Genomic DNA, 20,394 nt, shown 5'->3' on the forward strand with positions numbered 1-20,394 from the left:
AACGGGCTTCCTTGACTGTCATTGGCACAACTCTGGCCCTCATTCTGACAATCTCCAATCACAGACTTCAATAACAATCAGAAGCCGAGAATCAAGGCTAGATACAGAAAGCGTTCTTATAACTGCACCAAGGAAGCTATTGAATTAACCGGACTAATCAGAAACGGCTGAGAAGCCAACTGTTCAACAATTACTTTTCGGCCTTTCAATGTATGAAAAAGGCATGTAATTCCCACACTTATCACCCGATATGGCTGTAAATACGCAGAAATTAAAGGTACAATTGGTAATTTCGGACATCCAATGGTAAAGAGAGGAATTGCAGTAGCAACAGCGCCCTCAGAAAACAACACTGATTATCCCTGCCCCTTCTCTATGAACGCGCTGACGTGCCACCCCATTGGCTGTGGCAATTAGAACCAATTTTCAACCATTCAGCCATTCATTCATTCATTCATTCATTCATTATCCTAACCGGCTTATCCTGAACAGGGTCGCAGGGGGGCTGGAGCCTATCCCAGCATACATTGGGCGAATGGCAGGAATACACCCTGGACAGGTCGCCTGTCCATCGCAGGGCACACACACACTATTCACTCACACACTCATACCCACAGGCAATTTAGACTCTTCAATCAGCCTAACCTGCATGTCTTTGGACTGTGGGAGGAAACCCACGTGAACACCGGGAGAAAATGCAAACTCCACTCAGAGAGGCCCCGGCCGACGGGGATTCGAACCCAGGACCTCCTTGCTGTGAGGCGGCAGTGCTACCCATTGCGCAAATTTTCAACCAATGAGTTTTAATTATTGTACTTATTTTTAAACCGGAATTTAAGCACAATAAACACAAGCAGAGGGTGAGTCAACATATGTTGAGGAAATATTTCTTGTCTCTTTTCCTCCTCGTCCCTTTCACGTGGGTGAATTTGTATTGGCAACAATGATGTTGAAGAAATATTCAGAGTCAATAGTTGCTCATTAAAAAATGTTTAGTTTAAAATAAAACAGATTAATCTGGGGAGTCTGTGTTCTCTGTGCAAGAACACCTGATTATGTGTCCTCTGCACTTTCATAAAACAAACTGTACTTTGCAGCTCAGTGTGTTTTAACAGACACACAGTGAGGACTGACTTAATCATTTTAACATCATTAAAAATGATTCTTCAAACATTATGGTGTATCATTGTAGTACTAAACAGCATTTGAAATATAGTATATAGATATATAGTAACATTTAGGAAAAGGTATTTTTGCACATGATTCTATATTCTAACCATTTCACAGTTTTAATGAAAGTATTTAAATCAAACTTCATCATTCCTGGTTTTCAATAAGGGCCTTTTGATCAAACTTCAACACATGCCAGTGAGCCTCTTTTTAAGTGATAGGAAGGGATTGGTCTTGGATCAATGTTTAACGCAAATCATGCCTATGGTGCGTTTAAAGGTGATAGACTATTTCAATCTCATATATTTTGTTTCATTTAAAATCAAATATGCTGGAGTACAGAGGCAAAACAGTAATTGTACCACTGTACAAATGCTGTCGGACTGGACAGTAGGTTGGTATGTTGTCGTAATATTGAACACCGCCATTATTAATCTCCTTGCAGTTTTTTTCTTGATTAAACGGAAGGGTTTAGCGCAGTCAGCTTTTTCCATTCAGAATTCGGCCACTCCGTGTTCGGAGGATAGAATTTGGAAACGGGAAACCAGAAGAGAAATAGAAACCGAAAGCGGAAATGTCACATACATTACGTTGTATGTGGCTTATTTGACTTCAAAATTAACATTTTTGATGACAACTCGATTCGTTGGCTACTTGTTCTCTAATTGCCATTTCATGTTTTGTAATTTGTTGCCGTGAAAAAATATTTGTGCATTGCTCTTTCGTTTCCCCCACGTGCTTTTTTAAAAGATATGGACAGAAGATTTACCCAAATTCAAGGAATCGGAGCGAGTTGACTCCCTCTTCGCAACTTCATGGAGAGTTGTGCGCGACAGCATCAATTTTTAGTCCTGATGGTTTTCATTCATATTTCCCCCAAAAATATTTGCATTTGAAGTGACCCATCCTTTTCTGCATATTCGAAGAATAGACGGCATCTAAAATGTATAGGTTTGTTCCTGTAAACTGTTCATCGTTCATCGTTCATCTGAAACTTAGCTCCCGTATGAAGAGACTTATGTTGTTTCATTGATCTTTTTTATCGACCGCTGATTATGAGTATCTGAAATGAATTATATGATGGAAAAATGAGTGATAATTTGAGAATGTCCTTCCGCTCTCAAAATGGCATCTCTAGGCTGTCATACAGGCATGAGCTCATGTTTCCGCTCTGCAGGCAACCGCACTCCGTGAGAACAATGACAAAGCAGGCTCTTCACAATGAAATTCATGCACTTTATTAACTTTTGTAAATATAAAAGATTTAGCAAATAAATAAGAAATAAATAAATACAGTAGAAAACTCGTTTTTCATTTATGTAAATACATATATGAATACAGAAGAAAATATATGTTTCGCCTGTTTGTACGAATAAATAAAATAATACATAAATCAATAAATAAATTCATAAATATTCAGATTAATACTGAAGGCACTGTCGATATCAGATCCATGGAGCTCATGTTCTTTTCGGCCAAAGCAAGCTGTCTGACTTGTGTTCGAGGATGAAAAGCAGGGTGCGGACAAGCTCCTTCCGCACGACTTCCCACGCGCAGAAAGAGTTCTGAGGAGAGAGGAGAGACCGTTAATATTTTCTGTATCACTGAAAAACCTGAAACGTTGGATTGACGTTATTTTTCGTGTGCTCACATCTAAAAACTCGAATTGGACTCAACTTAGTTAAACTGAATTTAAAAAATGAACGAGTATACGTACTTAAATGGAAGCTAGTTGTCTCGGATGAAAGATTTTAAATGTGGCCATTGAACACTCTCAAAATGCATTTTCTACACATTTGTTGTGTTACTATACTCTTCTGCTCCTTGAAACACATTTTGTGTTAAAGTTACTACTTGAATGATACGAATATACAATTCACGTGTTACAAATGGAATTTTTAACAGACTGTGTTGAAAGCAACAGAAAATGTGTTGTCCTTATGAATAGACACGGAGGTGTGTTACAAAATCCCACGTTGATCTGTTTTCAGAGTGAATTCGGTTTTTTCAAGTTGATCTAACGCAGGGGTCTCCAACCCTGGTCCTGGAGGGCTACTGGGTCTGCTGGTTTTTGTTTTCACCTTAAAATCAGCACCCTTTGACACCCAGGTAACCAGATGAGGTGAGTTAATTAATCCATTAGAGCAGTTGATCAGTTAAGTGCAGGGTAACAAGAAAAACCAGCAGACCCAGTAGCCCTCCAGGACCAGGGTTGGAGACCCCTGATCTAACGTCTCACTTTTTTCAGTGTAACAGACTGGTTTAATTGGAAATGAAGTCAAATCTTTGGTGAATGTATGATTTTGTGGTGTTCTCTTATTCTTTCGACCATACCTTCTCTTGTAAAACCGCTGCCAGTCTCTCAAAATAATTTCTGAGTGTCGCACTTCTGGCAGAGACGTCGGTGTCGTCAGAACCGTCACTCTCTGGCTTGCTTCGTCCCACCTGAAATAATCATCCATGACCCACCGAACACAATCATTATTATTTTTATCCTTATTTCATACAGCTTACAGCAGACTTAAGTGCCTATTGTATTTTCACTATCAACCTTCAAATACAATCGTGGATCTGACCCAGATAAATTATTAAAGATGGCAAATTTCCTATTGAACCTCAAACGAGGACTAAAAGTAAAATATATATTGTCATTGCATCCAAGAAACTCGTATTATGTATTTTTTTTTCCTCCTGCATTGGTCTCAGGATGTTAATGGCAATTTCACGAATGATGAAAATATGTGACGGCTACAGCTGACAAATGCAGCCTAAATATATACGGAATATCTATAGTTAAAACATTTCATTATTTTAGTGGTCACTTACACATTTGTTTTTTTCAACCAGGCCGTTGATGATATTTTGGAAGTTGTTTAACTTAGATTCATCCCACTCCGTCGGTAAGTCGTGGTTTTCAAACAGGGAGTTGATGCTGTGCAGAGTTTGATAAACGGCAGTCCGGACGCTGTCGTTCTGCTGTGGTGGGGAAAGGGATCATCATGATGGAAGAGCGCGGTGCAGGTGGACTTAAATGCGACAAGTTCGTTCCCTCAGCCTCAGGTGAAGGCCGCAGGTTTGAGAGCGCGCTCTTACCTCAGCGGTTCCATTGGACGCAAAAGCGGACCCTGGAAAAGTTATGAGGACATTCTCATTGATGCATTCTCCTGGGAAAGTGCCCCCCTAAAATAGAAAGATGGGGAAAGGATGACCAATAAGTCTTTCTTCATGTCAGCAAACTTCAGAGAGGATATGAAAATACATGTTTTAAAATGTACCATGTCTTTTAGAAGATTGTAGCAGGTCTGAATTCGGGTTCCATCCAGACGACAATTTATCGGCGCACTCAAAACCTGTGACACACAGAGCAGGGCGCACAGCCAGGCGCTGTTCTCGGGTGTCATGTTCATGGTGTGATGGATGACCTGTATCAAAAGAATATCGACACATTCAAATATTGGGCCCTGGAAAATGAAGCGCAATGACTATGAAGCATATTAAACAATAATTCGTTACCTTTGTGGTAGACTGTCCTTGATCTTCCCGCAATGTGGTCTGACTCCCGAATTCATGTCCTCCTGCGGTTTTTATACTTTAAAGATACATGTGTATGAAAAGTGAAAGAATTGAACACATATTTCATGAAAGTGAACGTAACTGGGAAGGTTCACCAAAGAAACCGCAGGGCATCCCTTTTCGAGTTGTTCAGTTCCCCTTCTTAACCTTAAAATAGATAGACGGTGCATCTGGTGCAGTTTGCTTTATTTTTGGTCATTATTTCCATGAAATATTTGATTGATAAAATGTTCTTGTGCTTCAGGTAGCGGAGGGAAACTTTGTTTCATTAACTGGTTCCTCTACGTAACCAGGCCGTCACTAACAGGAACCGTGTAAGCCCATGAACCGTTGGAGAAGATTTCTCGAGTCGAATTTGAAGGGCCAAGGATCCCATTAAAGAACTGGGAGAGGTGAAGATGCATCGGAGATGATATGCTACAGTTGGAGAGATGGGTGTTTGCGGCCTATATCTAATGTCATGGCATGTAAATATGAACTATAAATGTGGTATTCTCCTTGTTTGTGCGACATTGCGATTGAAGATGTATGCTGATAAAGTCCGTTCTCCAATATCCGATAAATACCATGAACCTTAAGAGAAGAAAAAACATTCTCGATTAAGGAAAGATAATTTATCATTAGACTGGACCTTTCAGCAATATGTCTGGTAGCGAATCTTACTCAACGAAAACCCGCATAATTAATTAGTGTTTTCCAATGTCTACCTCCGTTTGCGGACTTGCGGAAAATTACTAGCCAAAGATGTAACCAAAGTGAACGAATCAGGGAACGTTTACCAAAGAAGAAACCGCAGGGATTCCGTTTTCGAGTTTTTCAATTCCCCTTCTTAACCGTAAAACAGATAGAAGATGCATCTGGTGCAGTTTGTTTTATTTTTGGTAATTATTTACAAGAAATATTTAATTCATAAAACGTTCTTGTGCTTCACTTAGCGGAGGGAAAGTTTAATGAAATGGTTCCTCTACGTAACCAGGCCGTCACCAACAGAAACCGTGGAAGTCCAGAAAAATCTCTCGAGTCGGAAATGAAGGGCCAAGGATACGACTAAAGAACTGGGGGAGGTGGAGATGCATCGGAGATGAAGTGCTACTGTTGGAGAGATAGGTGTTTGTGGCCTATATCTAATGCCATGGCGTGAAAATATGAACTATACATGTGGTATTGTCCTTGTTTGTGGGACGTTGCGATTGAAAATGTTTGCTGATTAAGCCAGTTTTCTAATATCCGGTGAATATCATGAACCTTAAGAGAAAAATAATATTCTCGATTAAGGAAAGATAAATTATCATTAGACTGGACCTTTCAGCAATATGTCTGGTAGCGTATCTTACTCAACGAAAACCCGCATAATGAATTAGTGCTTTCCAATGTCTACCTCCGTTTGCGGACTTGAACCTGATGAATGGTCGGGAGAGACTTGAATTGGAGAGCAGTGTGCAAGTGTACACCCAAGGATATAAATGATCTTGGATGATGATGTGTGGAGGATTGATCAGTGCCTCCGATATGTTTTCCAGTCCCATTAAACACAACATAAGATGACCCCGTCGTGTTGTCGTTGCAAAGGGAGGAAGCCCCAAGTACCATAACCAGGGTTGTGCATATGTGTGACATGTCTGGTAATATATTCATGACAAAGGTTCAATTTCTGTTCATTCTAGATAATCATTCACGTAGAATATTTCACATTCCACAGAGCTGAAATACAGCTCCGTACTTTCGTGGTTTTTTCTTAGTTTTGTCGAGGATGTGAATCATTTTGGAGGATACTATATACGCAGGAAATATGCATTCCTGTATAACATGCAGCAAAATCCCACAGTTTGAAAAAGTATTGATAATTTATTTGCAAAACAGATATCAGAGAATTTTCACATAAATAAAAAAATAAATTAATATAAATACATAAATAAATCAGTGAGAAAATAATGTTTTCCCAAAACGAATTTTGTTCAGATGCAGTCCCATGTGTTCTGTGGATCAGTCCGTGGTTCTCCGGTGAGTAGCTTCGCTCACTGTTTCTTTCTTCTTTCCAAAAACTGTTGGAGCTTCTCCAAGCTGTGACGAACTTCCTTCCTCATAACCTCCCATGCGCATGCGCTCTGGCCCTAGGAAACGTTGGATGAAAACAAGTCCAGCTTCAATATTAATGCGTAATTGAATTCAGTCATTCAGTATCCTAACCCGCTTATCCTGAACAGGGTCGCAGGGGTTTAGACCACCATCCGTGCCGCCCGTAATTTAATTTTTTTCTCATTAAAATAATATGGTCTTGCGCATTGACAGTTATTGGTATAGTTACATACAAATTTGCACAAGAAGAGTTAAACATGCCTCATTTCAAGGATTTTGCAGTTGACATTTCGATTTGTGTGTCAGGCTGAACATGGTTGGATACCTTTTCTTTTAAAAGTGTATTCAGCCTTTCAAAGTATGACTTCAGCCTCCCGTTGTCGTCTGAGGGACGCGTTCCATCCCCGGAGGATGTAATCTTGCTTCCAACCTTAATGAGACAAAGAAGATAATGAAAGCAGGAAGGCGTGTAGGATGTGTATACAATACACCGTGAGGACCGCGTACTTACGCATTGCTCCAAGTTTTCAGTTTGACGGGACAGCAGATTTTTCAAGAGCTCAAGCTTTTCAGGATCCCAAGTTGTGGAAGACAGGTCATTGTGGAAGATCTTTTCCACGTCTCTCAGAGCATCATATGCTACTGATGCAACATCAGAATTCTAGAAAACAAATGATGGATATGCGTAAAACAAATGACAGTTAATAAACAGTTTCGACAGCGGTATAATTCTTCACGCACTTTCTAAATAAAATAGCCTAAGGCTTTGTTAAAATAATTTGTCCTAACTGACATACAAATATACGTACTTAGAGTCTGTGCTCCTAAGTAGCTTCGCGAATTGTGTCATCGGAACGTTTTACGCGTTAAATATCATCAATATAAATGGTTGCCTTCTTGAATTTGTTTTTTGGCCTATTCGTCAAAGTTAAGGATGAGTGTTGATTGAATCCTGGCTTGCATCGGATCATATTCACATAATCATATATTCCATTTATATAATTCCTGAGATTGCCAAACTACCTGAGGCTCGCTCGTGGTGTCGTAGGCACCCTCTGGAAACATGAGTTTGACGTTTTCTTTCAGGCATTCGGGTGGAAAACTTCCGCCCTGTAAGGGAATTGTTTTCATTATAGGCACAGAAAAGCTCAGAGTTGACCATGAATACACAACAATATTAAATTGTCCTCACCATGTCGGTCAGAAGCTGAATGCATTCTGCATTTAGTTTCCCCAGTTTATACTGCGTCCATTTGCATTGCAGTGAGACGGAGTGGTCCAAGAAGAGCAGAACCGCGCAGATGCTCCAGAACTTCAGCAAACACATTTTCAGTGATTAAATGAGCGCCTTTGTGCAGTAGAGCAGATCAATGAAATGCGATCGTTTCTGTTGCAACTGATGCCTAGTGCTGATTGGCACCATATTTATCGAGCTCTTTTGGACTTTTTTAACCACTTTCTTTAATGTGGTTTAGTAGCTTACTGCGTAGGATCTTTGGGGTTAAAAGTGGAAAATTCTTAATTTTTAAAAAATGAATAGAGTAGTATTAATTATTTATTAAAACATTCCCGTGAGGAAATTACTTTCTCTTTTGTCTGCTATAATGGGATTCGAAGTAACGTTTGGTAACATTTGCTTAAGTGTCAGTTGATTAAAGTGGTTAGTTTCATTACGCGAGGATTCTGATGAAGTCCTGCCCAAAATATTGTGTTAAAATGCAGACCACGCGTTAGTGCTTTAGATGTCTGTTAAATCATGATATATTTTCGATGTTAAATTTGATGTTGGAAAACTGAACAGGCCCCATCTGCTATGAACTGCCATATGTAACTAATATGAATTTATGTTATCGACTTACCAATGGGAACACAATTTCTCATAACTTGTCAAATTAAGAGGTATATATTTTTTATGAGAATTTCTTTTGAATTTGTATTTAATGCAGGTATAGGACAACTCAGAAAGCTGTCTCTCCAGCAAAAACTGTGCAGTTCATCATTAATTATGTGAATAATATTTCTACTATATATGAATAGACACACGACGTTGAATTAATTTTTAAGAATCCCTTTGAATTCCTTCAATAAGGTCATTTAAATAATCATTTCTTTTCGACGTTAAATTAGATGTTGGAAAACTGAACAGGCCGGATCTTCTATGAATTCACAAATGTAACTCATATGTATGTACGTTATCGTCTTACGAATGAGAACACAATTTCTCATAACTTGTGTATGTCTGAGGTATATTTTTCTGAGATTTGTATTTAAAACAAGTATTGGACAACAATTCATACTATTTATACAGTTATTAAAATAAGAAAGGTTATTTATTCTGGTGGTGTAAATTAGAATGCAGAATATTTCTACTATTATTATTATATTTCTTTTTGCACAAATGGTTGCATTTGATATGCGGAATCAAAAAGTAAAAGTAAAGTAGTTTATTCTGGTGGTCTAAATTGGAATGCAGGTGTGCGAGGAAAATGTATTTTTCTATTGAAGAAGGAAAGTGCCCAACATGAGTAAATTCCCCCCAGGACATTTCTTTCTCTTTTGACTGCTATAATGGGATTCGAATTAACGTTAGGTTAAGTGTCAGTTGATTAAAGTGGTTAGTTTCATTACGCGAGGATTCTGATGAAGTCCTGCCCAAAATATTGTGCTAAAATGCGGACCACGCGTAAATGTTTAAACTTCTCTTGAGATTTCGTATTTTGCGATCATATCCTGTAATTTGAGTAATACTCTACCCGGATGACAACGGGCTTCCTTGACTGTCATTGGCACAACTCTGGCCCTCATTCTGACAATCTCCAATCACAGACTTCAATAACAATCAGAAGCCGAGAATCAAGGCTAGATACAGAAAGCGTTCTTATAACTGCACCAAGGAAGCTATTGAATTAACCGGACTAATCAGAAACGGCTGAGAAGCCAACTGTTCAACAATTACTTTTCGGCCTTTCAATGTATGAAAAAGGCATGTAATTCCCACACTTATCACCCGATATGGCTGTAAATACGCAGAAATTAAAGGTACAATTGGTAATTTCGGACATCCAATGGTAAAGAGAGGAATTGCAGTAGCAACAGCGCCCTCAGAAAACAACACTGATTATCCCTGCCCCTTCTCTATGAACGCGCTGACGTGCCACCCCATTGGCTGTGGCAATTAGAACCAATTTTCAACCATTCAGCCATTCATTCATTCATTCATTCATTCATTATCCTAACCGGCTTATCCTGAACAGGGTCGCAGGGGGGCTGGAGCCTATCCCAGCATACATTGGGCGAATGGCAGGAATACACCCTGGACAGGTCGCCTGTCCATCGCAGGGCACACACACACTATTCACTCACACACTCATACCCACAGGCAATTTAGACTCTTCAATCAGCCTAACCTGCATGTCTTTGGACTGTGGGAGGAAACCCACGTGAACACCGGGAGAAAATGCAAACTCCACTCAGAGAGGCCCCGGCCGACGGGGATTCGAACCCAGGACCTCCTTGCTGTGAGGCGGCAGTGCTACCCATTGCGCAAATTTTCAACCAATGAGTTTTAATTATTGTACTTATTTTTAAACCGGAATTTAAGCACAATAAACACAAGCAGAGGGTGAGTCAACATATGTTGAGGAAATATTTCTTGTCTCTTTTCCTCCTCGTCCCTTTCACGTGGGTGAATTTGTATTGGCAACAATGATGTTGAAGAAATATTCAGAGTCAATAGTTGCTCATTAAAAAATGTTTAGTTTAAAATAAAACAGATTAATCTGGGGAGTCTGTGTTCTCTGTGCAAGAACACCTGATTATGTGTCCTCTGCACTTTCATAAAACAAACTGTACTTTGCAGCTCAGTGTGTTTTAACAGACACACAGTGAGGACTGACTTAATCATTTTAACATCATTAAAAATGATTCTTCAAACATTATGGTGTATCATTGTAGTACTAAACAGCATTTGAAATATAGTATATAGATATATAGTAACATTTAGGAAAAGGTATTTTTGCACATGATTCTATATTCTAACCATTTCACAGTTTTAATGAAAGTATTTAAATCAAACTTCATCATTCCTGGTTTTCAATAAGGGCCTTTTGATCAAACTTCAACACATGCCAGTGAGCCTCTTTTTAAGTGATAGGAAGGGATTGGTCTTGGATCAATGTTTAACGCAAATCATGCCTATGGTGCGTTTAAAGGTGATAGACTATTTCAATCTCATATATTTTGTTTCATTTAAAATCAAATATGCTGGAGTACAGAGGCAAAACAGTAATTGTACCACTGTACAAATGCTGTCGGACTGGACAGTAGGTTGGTATGTTGTCGTAATATTGAACACCGCCATTATTAATCTCCTTGCAGTTTTTTTCTTGATTAAACGGAAGGGTTTAGCGCAGTCAGCTTTTTCCATTCAGAATTCGGCCACTCCGTGTTCGGAGGATAGAATTTGGAAACGGGAAACCAGAAGAGAAATAGAAACCGAAAGCGGAAATGTCACATACATTACGTTGTATGTGGCTTATTTGACTTCAAAATTAACATTTTTGATGACAACTCGATTCGTTGGCTACTTGTTCTCTAATTGCCATTTCATGTTTTGTAATTTGTTGCCGTGAAAAAATATTTGTGCATTGCTCTTTCGTTTCCCCCACGTGCTTTTTTAAAAGATATGGACAGAAGATTTACCCAAATTCAAGGAATCGGAGCGAGTTGACTCCCTCTTCGCAACTTCATGGAGAGTTGTGCGCGACAGCATCAATTTTTAGTCCTGATGGTTTTCATTCATATTTCCCCCAAAAATATTTGCATTTGAAGTGACCCATCCTTTTCTGCATATTCGAAGAATAGACGGCATCTAAAATGTATAGGTTTGTTCCTGTAAACTGTTCATCGTTCATCGTTCATCTGAAACTTAGCTCCCGTACGAAGAGACTAATGTTATTTCATTGATCTTTTTTTTTTTTTTCTATTATGAGTATCTGAAATGAATTATATGATGGAAAAATGAGTGACAATTTGAGAATGTCCTTCCGCTCTCAAAATGGCATCTCTAGGCTGTCATACAGGCATGAGCTCATGTTTCCGCTCTGCAGGCAACCGCACACCGTGAGAACAATGACAAAGCAGGCTCTTCACAATGAAATTCATGCACTTTATTAACTTTTGTAAATATAAAAGATTTTCCAAATAAATAAGAAATAAATTAATACAGTAGAAAACACGTTTTACATTAATGGAAATAAATATATGAATTCAGAAGAAAATATGTTTCGCGTGTTTGTACGAATAAATAAAATAATACATAAATCAATAAATAAATTCATGAATATTCAAATTAATACTGAAGGCACTGTCGATGTCAGATCCATGGAGCTCATGTTCTTTTCGGCCAAAGCAAGCTGTCTGACTTTTTTTCGAGGATGAAAAGCAGGGTGCGGACAAGCTCCTTCCGCACGACTTCCCACGCGCAGAAAGAGTTCTGAGGAGAGAGGAGAGACCGTTAATATTTTCTGTATCACTGAAAACTCGAATTGGACTCAACTTAGTTAAATTGAATCAAAAAAATGAACGAGTATACGTACTTAAAGGGAACCTAGTTGTCTCGGATGAAAGATTTTAAATGTGGCCATTGAACACTCTCAAAATGCATTTTCTACACACTTGTTGTGTTACTATACTCTTCTGCTCCTTGAAACACATTTTGTGTTAAAGTTACTACTTATTTGTTACTACAAATATACAATTCACGTGTTACAAATTGAATTTTTAACAGACTGTGTTGAAAGCAACAGAAAATGTGTTGTCCTCATGTCTAGACACGGACGTGTGCTAAAAAATCCCACGTTAATCTGTTGAGTGAATTCGGTTTTTTCAAGTTGATCTAACGTCTCACTTTTTTCACTGTAACAAGAATGGTTTAATTGGAAATGAAGTCAAATGTTTGGTGAATGTATGATTTTGTGGTGTTCTCTTATTCTTTCGACCATACCTTCTCTTGTAAAACCGCTGCCAGTCTCTCAAAATAATCTCTGAGTGTCGCAGTTCTGGCAGAGACGTCGGTGTGGTCAGAACCGTCACTCTCTGGCTTGCTTCGTCCCACCTGAAATAATCATCCATGACCCACCGAACACAATCATTATTATTTTTATCCTTATTTCATACAGATTACAGCAGACTTAAGTGCCTATTGTATTTTCACTATCAACCTTCAAATACAATCGTGGATCTGGACCCAGATAAATTATTAAAGATGGCAAATTTCCTATTGAACCTCAAACGAGGATAAAAAGTAAAATATATATTATGATTGCATCCAAGAAACTTGTATTATGTATTTTTTTCCTCCTCCTGCATTGGTCTCAGGAGGTTAATGGCAATTTCAAGAATGATCAAAATATGTGACGCCTACAGCTAACAAATGTAGCCTCAATATATACGGAATAGCTATAGTTAATACATTTCAGTATTTTAGTGGTCACTTACACATTTGTTTTTTTCAACCAGGCCGTTGATGATATTTTGGAAGTTGTTTAACTTAGATTCATCCCACTCCGTCGGTAAGTCGTGGTTTTCAAACAGGGAGTTGATGCTGTGCAGAGTTTGATAAACGGCAGTCCGGACGCTGTCGTTCTGCTGTGGTGGGGAAAGGGATCATCATGATGGAAGAGCGCGGTGCAGGTGGACTTAAATGCGACATGTTCGTTCCCTCAGCCTCAGGTGAAGGCCGCAGGTTTGAGAGCGCGCTCTTACCTCAGCGGTTCCATTGGACGCAAAAGCGGACCCTGGAAAAGTTATGAGGACATTCTCATTGATGCATTCTCCTGGGAAAGTGCCCCCCTAAAATAGAAAGATGGGGAAAGGATGACCAATAAGTCTTTCTTCATGTCAGCAAACTTCAGAGAGGATATGAAAATACATGTTTTAAAATGTACCATGTCTTTTAGAAGATTGTGGCAGGTCTGAATTCGGGTTCCATCCAGACGACAATTTATCGGCGCACTCAAAACCTGTGACACACAGAGCAGGGCGCACAGCCAGGCGCTGTTCTCGGGTGTCATGTTCATGATGTGATGGATGACCTGTATCAAAAGAATATCGACACATTCAAATATTGGGCCCTGGAAAATGAAGCGTAATGACTATGAAGCATATTAAACAATAATTCGTTACCTTTGTGGTAGACGTCCTTGATCTTCCCGCAATGTGGTCTGACTCCCGAACTCATGTCCTCCTGCGGTTTTTATACTTTAAAGACACATGTGTATGAAAAGTGAAAATTACTAGCCAAAGATGTAACCAAAGTGAACGAATCAGGGAAAGTTAAGCAAAGAAGAAACCGCAGGGATTCCGTTTTCGAGTTTTTCAATTCCCCTTCTTAACTGTAAAACAGATAGAAGGTGCATCTGGTGCAGTTTACGTTTTATTTTTGGTAATTATTTTCGATTAAATATTTAATTCATAAAACGTTCTTGTGCTTCACTTAGCTGAGGGAAACCAGGCCGTCAACAACAGGAACCGTGGAAGCCCAGAAAAATCTCTCGAGTCGGAAATGAAGGGCCAAGGATACCACTAAAGAACTGGGAGAGGTGGAGATGCATCGGAGATGAAGTGCTACTGTTGGAGAGATGGGTGTTTGTGGCCTATATCTAATGCCATGGCATGACAATATAGGCCACAAACACCCATCTCTCCAACAGTAGCACTGATAAAGCCAGTATGCTGATAAAGCCAGTTTTCTAATATCCGGTGAATATCATGAACCTTAAGAGAAGAAACGATATTCTCGATTCAGGAAAGATAAATTATCATTAGGCTGGACCTTTCGGCAATATGTCTGGTAAGGGATTTTACTCAACGACAACCGCATCATTTATTCGTGTTTTCCAATGTCCTCCTCTGTTTGCAGACTTGAACCTGATGAATGGTCGGGAGAGACTTGAATTGGAGAGCAGTGTGCAAATGTACACCCAAGGATATAAATGGTCTTGGATGATGATGTGTGGAGGATTGATCAGTGCCTCCGATATGTTTTCCAGTCCCATTAAACACAACATAAGATGACCCCGTCGTGTTGTCGTTGCAAAGGGAGGATGCCCCAAGTACCATAACCAGGGTTGTGCATATGTGTGACATGTCTGGTAATATATTCATGACAAAAGTTTCATTTCTGTTCATTCTAGATAATCATTCACGTAGAATATTTCACATTCCACAGAGCTGAAATACAGCTCTGTACTTTCGTTGTTTTTTCTTACTTTTTGTCGAGGATGTGAATCATTTTGGAGGATACTATATACGCAGGAAATATGCGTTCGTGTATAATATGCAGCAAAATCCCACAGTTTGAAAAGTTATTCATAATTTATTTGCAAAACAGATTCTATTAGATAATTTTCACATAAATAACAAAATAAATTAATATAAATACATAAATAAATCAGTGATCAAATAATGTTTTCCCAAAACGAATTTTGTTCAGATGCAGTCCCATGTGTTCTGTGGATCAGTCCGTGGTTCTCCGGTGAGTAGCTTCGCTCACTGTTTCTTTCTTCTTTCCAAAAACTGTTGGAGCTTCTCCAAGCTGTGACGAACTTCCTTCCTCACAACCTCCCATGCGCATGCGCTCTGGCCCTAGGAAACGTTGGATGAAAACAGGTCCAGCTTCAATATTAATGCGTAATTGAATTCAGTCATTCAGTCATTCAGTATCCTAACCCGCTTATCCTGAACAGGGTCGCAGGGGGTTGGACCACCATCCGTGCCGCCCGTAAATGAATTTTTTTACATTACATTACATTACATTATTGGCATTTGGCAGACGCTCTTATCCAGAGCGACGTACAACAAAGTGCATACCCATAACCAGGGATAAGTTCGCTGAAAGACCCTAGAGGTAAGTACAATTTCAACTGCTACCTGTACAACAAAGGACAAGGGGCTTTTTTTTTTTTTTTTTTTTTTTTTTTAAACACACAAACAAACAAACAGAACAAAAGTCACCAAAGTTAACTATCCAAACACTGCTTACCTAGCCAACTAAAAATACCGATACACAAAGCAAGTCACAGAGACAACAATTAAGGTTCACAGGGAGGTAGGGAGGGATGGGGAGAGGTGCTGCTTGAAGAGGTGCATCTTCAGCTTGCGCTTGAAGGTGGGGAGAGATTCTATAGTTCTGACCTCAACGGGGAGTTCGTTCCACCACCGTGGAGCCAGAACAGACAGTAGTCGTGAGCATGAGGTGGAGGTTCTGAGAGGGGGAGGTGCCAAGCGGCCTGTGGAGGCTGAACGAAGAGGTCTGGCAGGGGTGTCGGGTCTGATGATTTTTTGCAGATAAGCTGGGGAAGACCCTTTAACTGCTTGGAAGGCTAGCACCAATGTTTTGAATTTGATGCGAGCCATGACAGGCAGCCAGTGGAGGGAAGTAAGCAGGGGGGTGACGTGTGAGTATTTGGGAAGGTTGAAGACCAGACGAGCTGCTGCATTCTGGATGAGTTGGAGGGGTCTGATGGCGGATGCTGGGAGGCCAGCCAAGAGGGAATTGCAGTAGTCCAGGCGGGACAGAACCATCGCTTGGACCAGGAGCTGGGTCGAGTAGGGGGTGAGAAAGGGGCGGATTCTCCGTATGTTGTATAGGAAGAACCTGCAAGACCGGGTCACCGCCGCAATGTTCTCGGAAAGGGACAGTCTGCTCTCTATCAGCACGCCGAGGTTCCTTGCACTGGGTGACGGCGTGAGTGTGGTATCCCCGAGGGAAATGGAGAGATCCAGGTGGGGAGAGGTATTAGCAGGGATGAATATCATTTCAGTTTTACCTGGGTTGAGCTTTAGATGGTGGTTGTCCATCCAGCTCTGGATGTCCCTCAGGCAAGCAGAGATACGGGCTGAAACCTGCGTATCAGACGGCGGGAACGAGACGAAGAGTTGGGTATCGTCCGCATAGCAGTGGTAGGATAGCCCATGTGCAGTGATCACAGGGCCAAGGGAGCGAGTGTAGAGAGAAAAAAGAAGTGGGCCAAGGACTGAGCCCTGGGGAACTCCTGTGGCGAGGGGCCGAGGTGTCGATACCGAACCAGCCCAGGCAACCTGGAAGGAGCGACCAGAGAGGTAGGACTCAATCCAGTCCAGGACTGTGCCACAGATGCCCGTTGCTGACAGGGCAGACAGGAGGATGGAGTGATCCACAGTGTCGAAGGCAGCAGAGAGATCTAGAAGAATGAGGATAGAGGAGAGGGAGGCTGCTCGTGCGGCATGAAGTGACTCACTGACGGAGAGGAGCGCAGTCTCTGTCGAGTGGCCCGATCTGAAGCCAGACTGATGGGGGTCTAGCAGGTTGTTGTTAGAAAAGAAGGAAGAAAGTTGAGTAGAAGCGGCTCGTTCTATAGTTTTAGAAAGGAAAGGAAGAAGAGATACCGGGCGGTAGTTCTGGATGATGGAGGGATCCAGGGTAGGCTTTTTTTAGCAGCGGAGTGATGTGGGCTCTCTTGGAGGATGCCGGAAAACAGCCGGAAGACGGGGAGGAGTTGACAAGGGAGGTGACAAATGGGAGAATGTCAGGTGTGATAGTTTGGAGAAGAGAAGAGGGGATAGGGTCAAGGGCACAGGTTGTAGGGCGGTGGCAGAGCAGGAGTTGAGAAACATCAGAGTCCGTAAGGGGGGAGAAAGTGGAAAAGGAAGGGATGGGCCTAGGGGGGGGAAGGGCACAGTGAGGGGGGCGGTGGTTGTAAAGGATCTGCGGATGACTGTGACCTTCTCATCGAAGAAATCAGCAAAGTCATCAGCAGCGAAGGAGGACTGAGGAGGAGGAGGCGGTGCGTTGAGGAGAGAGGAGAAAATGGAAAAAAGTTTCCGGGGGTTAGAAGCAGAGTTCTGAATTTGTGTTTGATAGTATTTTTCTCATTAAAATAATATGGTCTTGCGCATTGACAGTTATTGGTATAGTTACATACAAATTTGCATAAGAAGAGTTAAACATGCCTCAATTCAAGGATTTTACAGTTGACATTTCGAGTTGTGTGTCAGGCTGAACATGTTTGGATACCTTTTATTTTAAAAGCGTATTCAGTCTTTCAAAGTATGGCTTCAGCCTCCCGTTGTCGTCTGAGGGACGCGTTCCATCCCCGGTGGATGCCATCTTGCTTCCAACCTTCATGAAACAAAGAAGATAATGAATGCAGGAAGGCGTATAGAATGTGTACACAATACACCGTGAGAACCGCAAACTTACGCATTGCTCCAAGTTTTCAGTTTGACGGGACAGCAGATTTTAAGAGCTCAAGCTTTTCAGGATCCCAAGTTGTGGAAGACAGGTCATTGTGGAAGATCTTTTCCACGTCTCTCAGAGCATCATATGCTACTGATGCAGCATCAGAATTCTGGAAAACAAATGATGGATTTGCGTAAACCAAATTACAGCAATAAACAGTTTCGACAGTGGTATAATTCTTCACACACTTTCAAAATAAAATGGCCTAAGGCTTTGTTAAAATAATAATTGTCCCAACTGAAATACAAATATACGTACTTAGAGTCTGTGGTCCCAAGTAGCTTGGCGAATTGTGCCATTGCAACGTTTTACGCGTTAAACATCATCAATAAAAAATAGTTGCCTTCTTGAATTTCTTTTTTGGCCTATTCGTCAAAGTTAAGCATGAGTGTTGATTGAATCCTGGCTTGCATCGGATCATATTCACATAATCAAATATTCCATTTATATAATTACTGAGATTGCCAAACTACCTGAGGCTCGCTCGTGGTGTCGTAGGCACCCTCTGGAAACATGAGTTTGACGTTTTCTTTCAGGCACTCGGCTGGAAAACTTCCGCCCTGTAAGGGAATTGTTTTCATTATTGGCACAGAAAAGCTCAAAGTTGACCATGAATACACAACAATATTAAATTGTCCTCACCATGTCGGTCAGAAGCTGAATGCATTCTGCATTTAGTTTCCCCAGTTTATACTGCCCCATTTGCATTGCAGTGAGACGGAGTGGTCCAAGAAGAGCAGAACCGCGCAGATGCTCCAGAACTTCAGCAAACACATTTTCAGTGATTAAATGAGCGCTTGTGTGCAGTAGAGCAGATCAATGAAATGCGATCGTTTCTGTTGCAACTGATGCCTAGTGCTGATTGGCACCATATTTATCGAGCTCTTTTGGACTTTTTTTAACCACTTTCTTTAATGTGGTTTAGTAGCTTACTGCGTAGGAACTTTGGGGTTAAAAGTGGAAAATTCTTAATTTTTAAAAAATGAATAGAGTAGTATTAATTATTTATTAAAACATTCCCGTCAGGAAATTACCTCCTCTTTTGTCTGCTATAATGGGATTCGAATTAACGTTAGGTAACGTTTGCTTAAGTGTCAGTTGATTAAAAAACTGGTTAGTTTCATTACGTGAGGATTCTGATGAAGTCCTGCCCAAAATATTGTGGTAAAATGCATACCACGCGTTACTGCTTTAAATGTCTGTTAAATAATGATCTTTTTTCGATGTTAAATTTGATGTTGGAAAACTGAACAGGCCGGATCTGCTATGAACTGCCACATGTAACTAATATGAATTTATGTTATCGACTTACGAATGGGAACACAATTTCTCATAACTTGTCAAATTAAGAGGTATATATTTTTTATGAGAATTTCTTTTGAATTTGTATTTAATGCAGGTATAGGACAACTCAGAAAGCTGTCTCTCCAACAAAAACTGTGTAGTTTATCATTAATTCTGTTAATAATATTTCTACAATATATGAATAGACACACGACGTTGAATTAATTTTCAAGAATCCCTTTGAATTCCTTCAATAAGGTCATTTAAATAATCATTTCTTTTCGACGTTAAATTAGATGTTGGAAAACTGAACAGGCCGGATCTTCTATGAATTGCCAAATGTAACTCATATGAATGTAAGTTATCGTCTTACGAATGAGAACACAATTTCTCATAGCTTGTATATGTTGGAGGTATATTTTTTGAGATCTGTATTTAAAACAAGTATAGGACAACTATTCTATTGAAGAAGGAAAGTGCCCAACATTAGTAAATTCCCCCCAGGAAATTTCTTTCTCTTTTGACTGCTATAATTGGATTCAAATTAACTTTAGGTAACGTTTGATTCAGTGTCAGTTGATTGAAGTGGTTAGTTTCATTACGCGATGATTCTGATGAAGTCCTACCCAACATATTGTGGTAAAATGCAGACCACGCGTAAATGTTTAAACTTCTCTTGAGATTTCATATTTTGCGATCATATCCTGTAATTTGAGTAATACTCTACCCGGATGACAACGGGCTTCCTTGACTGTCATTGGCACAACTCTGGCCCTCATTCTGTCAATCTCCGATCACAGACCTCAAAGGCAATCAGAAGCCAAGAATCAAGGCTAGATACAGAAAGCATTCTTATGACTGCACCAAGGAAGTTATTGAATTCACCTGACTGATCAGAAACGGCTGAGAAGCCAACTGTTCAACAATTACTTTTCGGCCTTTCAATGTAAGAAAAAGGCATGTAATTCCCACACTGATCACGCGATATGGCTGTAAATACGCTGAAATTA

At 40.2% G+C, this 20,394-nt stretch overlaps 3 protein-coding genes across 3 annotated transcripts; all 3 read right to left on the reverse strand.

Annotated features, from left to right (window-relative positions):
• Nucleotides 1-2,630: 2,630 nt before the first annotated feature.
• LOC133114939 (interferon alpha-4-like) lies at nt 2,631-4,571 on the reverse strand. Its single transcript, XM_061224633.1, has 5 exons — nt 4,446-4,571; nt 4,264-4,350; nt 3,997-4,146; nt 3,505-3,615; nt 2,631-2,735 (listed from the first exon to the last, which is right to left on the reverse strand). The coding sequence occupies exons 1-5, from the start codon at nt 4,569-4,571 to the stop codon at nt 2,631-2,633; spliced, it is 579 nt and encodes a 192-aa protein (XP_061080617.1).
• A 2,187-nt stretch (nt 4,572-6,758) lies between these two features.
• Nucleotides 6,759-8,146, reverse strand: LOC133115269 (interferon a3-like). The gene is made up of 5 exons (XM_061225095.1): nt 8,012-8,146; nt 7,843-7,929; nt 7,331-7,480; nt 7,145-7,249; nt 6,759-6,854 (listed from the first exon to the last, which is right to left on the reverse strand). The coding sequence occupies exons 1-5, from the start codon at nt 8,144-8,146 to the stop codon at nt 6,759-6,761; spliced, it is 573 nt and encodes a 190-aa protein (XP_061081079.1).
• A 4,062-nt stretch (nt 8,147-12,208) lies between these two features.
• LOC133114940 (interferon alpha-4-like) lies at nt 12,209-13,892 on the reverse strand. Its single transcript, XM_061224634.1, has 5 exons — nt 13,767-13,892; nt 13,585-13,671; nt 13,318-13,467; nt 12,824-12,934; nt 12,209-12,313 (listed from the first exon to the last, which is right to left on the reverse strand). Exons 1-5 carry the CDS (start codon nt 13,890-13,892, stop codon nt 12,209-12,211), a joined length of 579 nt encoding a protein of 192 aa, XP_061080618.1.
• Nucleotides 13,893-20,394: the final 6,502 nt, after the last annotated feature.

Source organism: Conger conger, chromosome 16 (assembly GCF_963514075.1).
Source record: "Conger conger chromosome 16, fConCon1.1, whole genome shotgun sequence".
NCBI classification, from domain to species: Eukaryota; Metazoa; Chordata; class Actinopteri; order Anguilliformes; family Congridae; genus Conger; species Conger conger.

Excerpts from the sequence above, each read along its gene's own strand:
- LOC133114939 (XM_061224633.1), bottom strand. The coding sequence starts at position 4,571 with ATGACACCCGAGAACAGCGCCTGGCTGTGCGCCCTGCTCTGTGTGTCA. Across the intron at positions 4,147-4,263 it reads CGTCCAATGGAACCGCTGAG|CAGAACGACAGCGTCCGGAC; the intron begins GTAAGAGCGCGC and ends TCCCCACCACAG. Across the intron at positions 3,616-3,996 it reads TGGTTGAAAAAAACAAATGT|GTGGGACGAAGCAAGCCAGA; the intron begins GTAAGTGACCAC and ends TGATTATTTCAG.
- LOC133115269 (XM_061225095.1), bottom strand. The coding sequence starts at position 8,146 with ATGTGTTTGCTGAAGTTCTGGAGCATCTGCGCGGTTCTGCTCTTCTTG. Across the intron at positions 7,930-8,011 it reads TTCAGCTTCTGACCGACATG|GGCGGAAGTTTTCCACCCGA; the intron begins GTGAGGACAATT and ends ATTCCCTTACAG. Across the intron at positions 7,250-7,330 it reads CTGAAAACTTGGAGCAATGC|GTTGGAAGCAAGATTACATC; the intron begins GTAAGTACGCGG and ends TGTCTCATTAAG.
- LOC133114940 (XM_061224634.1), bottom strand. The coding sequence starts at position 13,892 with ATGACACCCGAGAACAGCGCCTGGCTGTGCGCCCTGCTCTGTGTGTCA. Across the intron at positions 12,935-13,317 it reads TGGTTGAAAAAAACAAATGT|GTGGGACGAAGCAAGCCAGA; the intron begins GTAAGTGACCAC and ends TGATTATTTCAG. Across the intron at positions 12,314-12,823 it reads CAGCGGTTTTACAAGAGAAG|AACTCTTTCTGCGCGTGGGA; the intron begins GTATGGTCGAAA and ends CTCTCTCCTCAG.